Below are 8,692 nucleotides of genomic sequence, written 5' to 3'. Positions count from 1 at the left end.
TTTCTGTGGCCGATAAGCAAGGCCACAGCAGGTGAGGTGGACACATTTTTTTTTATTTCCAGCCATATTTTTCTAGGCTGGAAGAACATCTTCTATTATTGCAGACTGATGTGGTTTGATTTTTCTGAGAACCTCTACTATTAACCGCCTAACTTTGACAGCTAGGATATGTAGAGCAGTATTAGTTAGTGGGTCATGTGTGCCCATAATCTGCCTTTGTAATGGGCCATGTGAATGGTGATAATGGTCCATCTCAAAATAAGGAATGACCATGGAGTGGGTGGGGGGTATCGCATATGACTAAAGACAGGAGGGTTGTAGCATAAAAGCAACTTAAATTAAAGGTGTGTGTGTGTGGAGGGGGGGGCAGGGGTTATTTATTTTTTATTTGAGATACTGTAATAACTCCCTATACAGTGTTTAATTTTACCTTTTTACTTTCCTGTGTGGAATTTCCAAACCTCTTAAGTCCAAGAAATGACTGCCGCCACCCCTCCTTTTTTAACTACTTAGGCCCCTTTCCCACAGACAGTCTGATCAGGTCCTCCTGTCAGTTTTTTAGGTGGATCTGATTGGAAGCTCAAGGTTAGTCTATGGGCAGCTGGAACTAGGCAGACATTTTGGCAGACCTGAACGAGATGGATCAGAGGTAATCACATGTAACACATGTCCGATTTACATCCGTCTCCCCATAGACATACATAGGTCTGTACAGCTCAGCCTGATGCAGGAAAACGATGATCAAACACAGATGTCATGAGTCGCATCCGTTTTGATCTATCCAAGGATCCCCTACTGACTGGAATGGATGGCACCCATGTGAAGGGAGTATTTTTTTTTTTCGCCTGAGTACTTTCGATGGCTTTCTCACAGTCCTGCATCACAAGTGATCATGTAAGTTCTAAATGGATATTAATACCTATTAATCTACCCAACCAGGGTTACAAAAAAGCCATTGTGAATACGTCATTGTCATTAGAACAGTGTCCCACCCTATTAACAGCTTTATAGCACATTTATATTGGACAACATAGCTAGCAGAGGTAACAATAGCACATACACAGGAGACCATGACTCCGATCTTTACTCTTAAAATCCACCCATATCATATTGATCACTTTTGTTTATATGGCTCAAATCCTGAATGTCCTCAATATAAATATATATATATATATCCCAAATGCCCCCCCCACATCTTGTGTGACACTTGTCACTCATAGAGCAAGAAACCCCCTCCCTACAATAAATAAATATTTTTTAACACGCATGGTTTTTGGAATTGGGTGTCAACAAGTTCATAAAGATGTGATGTCGGGAGTCCACAAACATTTAGCCATATAGTCTATGTATTTTGTGCTGCACTTTTTTATTGAAGTATTCAGGGACTGGTGCCAAGTCGCTTTTTATTTTTTTAGAAATATTTAACTTTGAAAAAGTGTTTAGATAATGAATCCAGATCAAACAAATATACATTGCCCAGCAAAGTATTCCTTTAAATTTTTTCCCAAGCATTTAGTCATCATGTTTCCAAACGGCTCTAACTCGGCTCCACTTTCCTGAACCTCCTGTCCAGTACATGATCACAAGGGAGAGCACAGTATCCAGCAGCAGCCCATCTACTAGCATGAGTAAGGGATTTCTGGCCGTGTCTGCTTTTACTGTGCTCATTCCGTCGTTGGTGCTAAATGACTATTGACCATTGTGCTTCTCTACTAGGTTTGAACATGTTGGTGGGGTTTTTTTTTCCCATTAGAAAACCAACACTAGGCAAGAAAAATCCTGAAACAAAAAGAGTGCCCACCTCTCTGAAATGCACCACATTGACAGATGTCGCTGATCTAATTTTGAAGAACATGTGCAAGAAAATAATAGTTATGGCTGGAGCAGGAATAAGTACACCAAGTGGGATTCCAGATTTTAGGTGAGTTGTGACCGTTTCTTTGTTAGGGACTTGATGTTTTAAACTCCTGTTTCCGTGTCTGGATTTACCTAGTGGGTCCTACCTGCTTATGGACCTGCAGCCATGCCTATAGACACTATCAACAGAATCTGAATATCCATCACTATACATCCCACCTGTCCATAATTTGGAGGGACTTTCCCCCACTTGGAACCAAATCCCACTTTCCTCCCCTTTTGCCCCTCTTGATCAAATGAACAGATCTCTATAAAAAAATAATCTTTACCTACCAAATGTGTTTTATTCTGAACAAATACCTTAATTTTATCTAATTTAATTTGAAATGTCAACATAATGGAAAGAAACTATTCTGGGTTTAACAATCAGTTTTGGAATGTAAATTCTTAATGGTTCGTGTAACTGGGGGCATGGCAGGGGTGTGTCCATTTATCAGAATTCCTTGTGTTGGAAGGTGATCCCACTTCTCATCTCAGGAAGTTGGGAGGTATTCGATCACCATAATAGCTTTTGGGGCCCTGAAGGCTGTTGTCTCAGACAGCATCTCTTTGGGCCCACATGGGGTGGGGGTGGCTGCTCTGCTACACCATGTTTGCAGTGTGCCTGCTGCCCCCATTCTGGCCAGAGCATACCAGGTTGTAAAGAGCTGGGCAAGGACCATACACATCTCCCCACCCTGCTCTTCACAACCTGAGATACTCTGGCCGGTGTCCTGCCCAGCTCATGGCAACCAGGGGCGTCATTGAGTTGGGCAGGATGTCAGCCAGAGCTGGAGAATCCACTGCCCTCACGCCCGTAAGCAAGCAGCCCAACCAACCCCCTTCACAGAATGTGCACCACCGTTGTTTATCGCAGGTGGTACTGGATGCTGCTTATTGACAAAGGAATGAAGAAGGTGGGACAGGTAGACTAAAGCTGGCCATACAATGGTGGTAGAGTCCCATTTGTACAATTAACTGGACTTGAGCATTCAGACAAACCTGCAAATCAACAAAATTCCATTGATTCGGCGGTTCGAATGACCGAATTATTATATGACCGAATATTTACGAAAAAACCTATTTGGGCACATATTTCCTTAACGGAACGCTTGGTGGCCATATTGGTGGCCTCTCATTTTCATATAGGGCCTCCTGCTCTCACATGAACAAGGCTGTCTTTACTGTACTAGATACTATAATGAAGCTTTACATTTTAGACACTACTTTCCTTTTTAAATTCACATTTTTAAAAATGTTATTTCTATACACTGTTCATTACTTTTTGTTTCCCCTTTCATCATTCTTATTTACTTTTGCTGTGTCCTCCTGGCCCATGGTCATTTTTTTAGGGGCTTGTTCACACCAAGTCCCTGTTGATCGCTACTGGGAGGTAAGGGAGGAGGGATTGGAAATGATTCATGTAACCACCTTCTGGTTGTCCCATGTTGCAGGACTCCGGGCTCAGGACTGTACGACAATCTGAAGAAGTACAAGGTGCCATACCCAGAAGCCATTTTTGACATTGATTATTTCGCGTACAACCCTCAACCTTTCTTTACCCTGGCTAAAGAACTGTATCCTGGGAAGTACAAGCCGAATTATATCCACTACTTTGTGCGGCTGCTACATGAGAAGGGTTTGCTGCTGAGGTGCTATACACAGAACATTGATGGCCTGGAAAGAAGTAAGCTTCTGCTAGTGGAAGGGAGAAATCGCATAAATTGACTTGCCCTTAATTTTTTAATGGCAGAGTAACAGTTTCTCTTTAATGATGCCCTTCTCTGCAGCTCTTACTGTCCTTCCTTTCAATCATTTTCCACTCTCTGGCACCCAAAGCAATGAAAGATGGCACTTCGTATGCTCAAAGTAGCTTTAGTCTGGGCTTACACAGGGCTTAGGGCTTTCCTTCCCCTTGTAATTGGCCCAGAGCTGTCACAAGCACCAGCGCAGTTACATGAGAGGAAGTGGACTGAGCCACATTTTTCCACCATACCTGAAGTATTTTCGTTGCTCCTGGTGGCAGAATGGAGTGGCAAAGTGTGGAAATGAGAGGTGGTTGCTGGAAAGGGCAGCATTAAAATAAGGGTAATGCACAAGTTTGCTTTTATGTGGGCCCCAAGTCTAAAGGTAGACACTTTTTCAGGGGTGGCCCCACAACATAGTTTTGTGCAGGAATTGTACATTGTAAAGGAACAAAATAAAATAAAAGCCTCCTAGACAGCTCTCTGCCTTTAGATAAATGTTGGAACATTGCAGTCGTTAGGCTTCATGGGGAGCTGTATTTCATAAAATTCAGCATCCCCTGATCCCTTCTGTCTTTATAATTTTATTTAAAAAAAAAAATCTCCAAATATTTTTGTTGAGATTCCGAAGTAACAACAGATAATAAAAACAGAGAATAACCCCGATATATTGGTATACAAGGGTAATCACAACAGTATGACATATATACAGAGGTATGGGTCAAATACATTCCTTGCATTGGCATTAGGCTCGACGTCTTGTGGATGCAGAAATTATATAGTAGATCGTGAAAGGCCATTGCATGAGAGAAGAGGTCTGTATCTTGATGGTTATTACCTATGGGACGTGGATGAAGGGTAGTGAAATGTCAATCTTGCATTTTGCTGTTTATACTACCATAGTGCATGCATGGAAACCAGCAGAGACTTTTCTCAGCCATGATGACTGTATTCTAGTACCTTTCTGTATAGTTGCATTCTTCTCTGCTTCATTTTCAAAAGGTCATACAGGTGAGAAAAGAAAAATGACCTCCAAGAACTAAGCAAGAGGCTCCTTCATACAGCAGTTTGAATACTGTGACCAGAAAAGACACACCATTATAATAGTCATGACTCCCTTCTGCTGCTTTACCCATAATAGCCACCCAACTCCTTCCTACTGGGTTTTGAATGCATTACAGTAGTTCAAACCTCAGGAAAAAAAATGGACCAAGTCAGGATTCAATTTTATGGAACGTTGTTCCCCCTCCGATCAGAGGGAGGGCTGGACAGTTTAAGGCCCTGAGATTGCTTGTGAACAATCTGTGGATTCTTTTTTTCTTTCTATACACATTGTTGCATTTTTGCCTATTTTCTAGTGGCTGGAATTCCTCCAAAGAAACTTGTTGAAGCTCATGGAACATTCTCAGCAGCCTCTTGTCACCTGTGTTACACCTCCTTCCCTGCAAAAGAAGCTCAGGTAGGTTGTTCATGTCTACGTTGAAAAACACAAAACCAAGCGCTCAGCTGCCAAATATGTGACCACACATTGAACCAGGTGTCTCCCAGATCAAACATACGGACATGTAACCTCCTATGTTAAACAGGATACAAAGAATGTAAAAGGTAGCCCAGCAAATGTATGTATATGTGTGTGTGTGTGTGTGTGTGTGTAATATATATATATATAGATATAGATATAGAGAGAGAGAAGCCTTTGCATGTGAAAGTTGAGCCTGTCCTGCCTCCTCCTTTTTTGGTCTTTTTAATATGAATGGGTGGCCTTATTAGGTGGCATTGGGTGGGGCCAATCTGTCATTATAAGGAAAGCAGATTTGAATGACTTCAGCTGCCTATATCTCTGAATCTGATGGTTTTGAAATGCAGTTTTTTAGTTAATTATCCTCTCGTTATGCGTTCCTGATGTTTGTGACAGGGTAACTTTTAGTTGCTACATCCTGACAGCTGTATCTTGTACTTTCTTCTCTCCATAGGACTGCATAATGAATGACAGATCTCCCCATTGTAAGGTGTGTTATGGAGTTGTCAAACCTGACATCGTGTTCTTTGGTGAAGCCCTTCCAAAATCATTTGACAGATTTTCCAAAGACTTTCCCGAGGCCGACCTGCTGATTGTAATGGGAACTTCTTTAGAGGTATCTGGTCATATCTGTATTATTCAGTAGGCATGCAATCATACTTGTGAGATCTTTGGGCTGGTGGAGTGCAGGACTTGGAGGTTCTGAACCAATCATATGATTGCTAATGTGGCAGCTTAGAACCCCAACAGAGTCCCTGAAAAAAATCAGCTTTTATCCTCAAGCGTGTTGGCTGTCAGTTCTTAATAGACTCTTATTGTGACAAATAAAGAAATCTGTGCACCAATCCCCACAACCTGGCACTCTTGTTCTTTCACTCTCATTTGTTACATTTCTGTCATCCTGTACATCCGATCAGCCTTAGGCAGAAAGCAGAACTGATTGGCACATGCAGATCGCAAGCCTTGCTGTATATATTCAGCAGCTTGGATAGGTGTTAAAGGAAACCTTTATTGTAACCAATATGGCGCTTGCCAGTGCTAACCACTATATGAAAATGCGATTTTACCTGGCCATCAGTGCTTTCAGTATATTTTGCTTTGGTGACCCCAGAGCAAGCATGAGGTAAGGTCAGAATTAAGTCAGAATTCTGAGTCCGTGATTCAGAAATTATTGCGTCACGTGACTGCCAGGCAAAAAGCATTTTCAGAAGGATATGTCCACTATGGCAGGTGGTCTTGCAAGGGCCTGCCTGGTGGCATTAAAATGGAATGAATTGTTTGGGTAGGCCTTCCTATTACATGATTTTGTTTACTCTAAAGATGGGCAGGCAAGCTCCAGCCCTCCTGTTTTGAAGCTATAAATCTCATTATGCATCTGCCTCTGGGAGTCATGCCTGTGGCTGTCAGTCTTGCAATGCCCCACCAGATTTGTAGTTGCACCACAGCTGGAGGGCTGGGGTTTGGCTACCCCTGATCTAAAGGAATTTGTACAATACCTGGAACATGCATCGCCAACATAAGACTTTTTTTTTTTTATGCCCTCAGGTTGAACCTTTCGCCAATATTGTCAATGCGGTGCGACCCAACGTCCCCCGCTTACTGATCAACAGAGATCTGGTTGGTCCATTTATAACCAAAACAAGGAAAAGCAGAGATTTGGCAGAATTGGGAGATCTCTGTGACGTCACTAGGAAGTTTGTCAGGGCACTTAACTGGCAGGAGGACATGGAGGACGTGATGAGATCCCACACGTTATAGGCATGTACTAGCGCATCTTCTTCATTTGGGTTACAATTGTATTTTACTGTTTGAAGCTGTGGGTGGTATTTATGCGGAAAGTTCTTTTTTTTTTTTTTTTTTTTTTTTTAGGTCCACCACCTACACTGCAAGAAGTTTAGCAAAGTTTATGGCCGGTCCTTATCCACTTCTGTCCAGTGTTGCTTCTTTACAGCTTTGGTTCTCAGCATGTTACAGCTAGGGTTGCCACCTTTTCTTCCAGCGAAACCCGAACACTCTAGCGACACACGGAACTTTTTGGGGGAGAAGGAGTCATAGCTTATTCATATGTACATAGAGTCACCCATTCACTGACTATTTTCAGTGGGGGCCCAGGAGCCCCTATCTTCCTGACATCATGTGTCCGGGTTTCAGCTGCCATGAAACCCGGACACAGCATTCAAAACCCGAACTGTCCGGGTGAATCCTGGACAGGTGGCAACCCTAGTTACAGCTGATGGGAATGAGTTGGGACTGTATTGCATTTCACATGCCCCATGGGGTGCATGCAAACTAAAAACCTACTAGGAGCATAAGTGTGTGTGTGTGTGTCAAAAAAAGACCTTCCATGTTCTTCCAATGGTATATTGCAGGACTTCAGTTCCACTTTAAAGTGGGGCACGAAGCCCCAATATTTCTGTCCTGACATTTTTTTTCCCTTAAACAAGAACTGAACTCTGGAAGTTGTGCCCAAAACAAGGCAAGCCGAGGGCATAGAACTAGTGATTAGTATTAACTGTGGTTATCATGTAGCTGATCTTTCCTCTTTTTTCCCCCATGCCCTGTATTGCATGGTCTCTGTATGGAGGTTGCCATCTCGGGTAGAGGCAGGGATTTGCTTCTTGTCACAGCCTCCAGTAACATAGTGACATCACAAAGTCTCACTCCAAATTTCCTGGGGGGACAATCCACGTCACCTTGGGTTAGGAATTCACTGATACCATCTTTTTACAGACAAGAGTACCGATATTTTTCCTACAAATCCCAACAATACATCATACAGCAATGCAGAATAATATGAAGCTAAATACTGTGCTGCTCCGGGGTGGCGGTCTGATGTCTCCAAGCTCTCAGGAGGGCTGAGTGGGGTCCAGAGGGTCTCATGGTTGGCGGAAGTGCTGTAAGCGGCGCCCCGTGGTTCCCCAGAAGATGTGCGGGCCGGCACTGTAAATAGTCGCCGTGATTTACAGGAAGGCTGCCGAGGTCTCCAGCAAGCACTGGACCTCGGACAGCCCGTTGCCTTTTACAAATTGAAAGCGCTGGTATTTGGGCATTTTCACAAGTACTCATGAAAATGCCCAGTATCGGCACCGATATCCGTGCATCCCTAACCTCTGAGAAGGATGTGTGTCCGCGAAAGCCGCTAAGCATTAGCAGTGGGACTTTGAGGAGCACAGTGTCTTGAGTGTCTCCTCGATCTCTCAATCTGTTACATCCACAGCAGCTATTCAATCAAGGACTCAGTCCATTTTGATGCTTTTACATTAGGGATGCACCGATATATCGGCCGCCGAAACATAATGCCGAATGTGCCATTTTCCTACCGATACATCGGCGCATCCCTGCTTTCTTTCCTCCCCGCTGGGCGCTGCTCTATGTCCCAGCCGGGAGGTGAGAAACTGTGATAGCCGGCTGAGTGCTGCGAGAGGAGAGCGCAGTGAGCGGCTGGCGTCTCCTCCCACACCGCTCAGCCGCCTATCACAGTCCGGCAGAGCGGTGTGGGGGCGGAGACAGCGCTGTCACAGGAGGCTTGGCT

The 8,692-nt window shown here is 43.6% G+C and overlaps 1 protein-coding gene across 1 annotated transcript; it reads left to right on the top strand.

The window, feature by feature from the left end:
- The first annotated feature begins 1,859 nt into the window (after positions 1-1,859).
- LOC108787963 (NAD-dependent protein deacetylase sirtuin-3, mitochondrial-like) lies at positions 1,860-6,918 on the top strand. The gene is made up of 5 exons (XM_018557664.1): positions 1,860-1,921; positions 3,351-3,583; positions 5,000-5,100; positions 5,615-5,776; positions 6,706-6,918. The coding sequence occupies exons 1-5, from the start codon at positions 1,875-1,877 to the stop codon at positions 6,916-6,918; spliced, it is 756 nt and encodes a 251-aa protein (XP_018413166.1). The 5' UTR covers positions 1,860-1,874.
- Positions 6,919-8,692: the final 1,774 nt, after the last annotated feature.

The sequence above is a fragment of the Nanorana parkeri genome, unplaced genomic scaffold, assembly GCF_000935625.1.
Source record: "Nanorana parkeri isolate BGI_ZX_2015 unplaced genomic scaffold, ASM93562v1 scaffold14, whole genome shotgun sequence".
NCBI classification, from domain to species: Eukaryota; Metazoa; Chordata; class Amphibia; order Anura; family Dicroglossidae; genus Nanorana; species Nanorana parkeri.
Note: the sequence above shows the minus strand (reverse complement) of the source record. Positions and strands in the feature narration are given on the sequence as shown.

Coding starts and splice junctions, on each gene's coding strand:
- LOC108787963 (XM_018557664.1), top strand. CDS start 1,875: ATGGCTGGAGCAGGAATAAGTACACCAAGTGGGATTCCAGATTTTAG. Junction 3,584..4,999: donor CATTGATGGCCTGGAAAGAA/GTAAGCTTCTGC, acceptor CCTATTTTCTAG/TGGCTGGAATTCCTCCAAAG. Junction 5,777..6,705: donor TAATGGGAACTTCTTTAGAG/GTATCTGGTCAT, acceptor TTATGCCCTCAG/GTTGAACCTTTCGCCAATAT.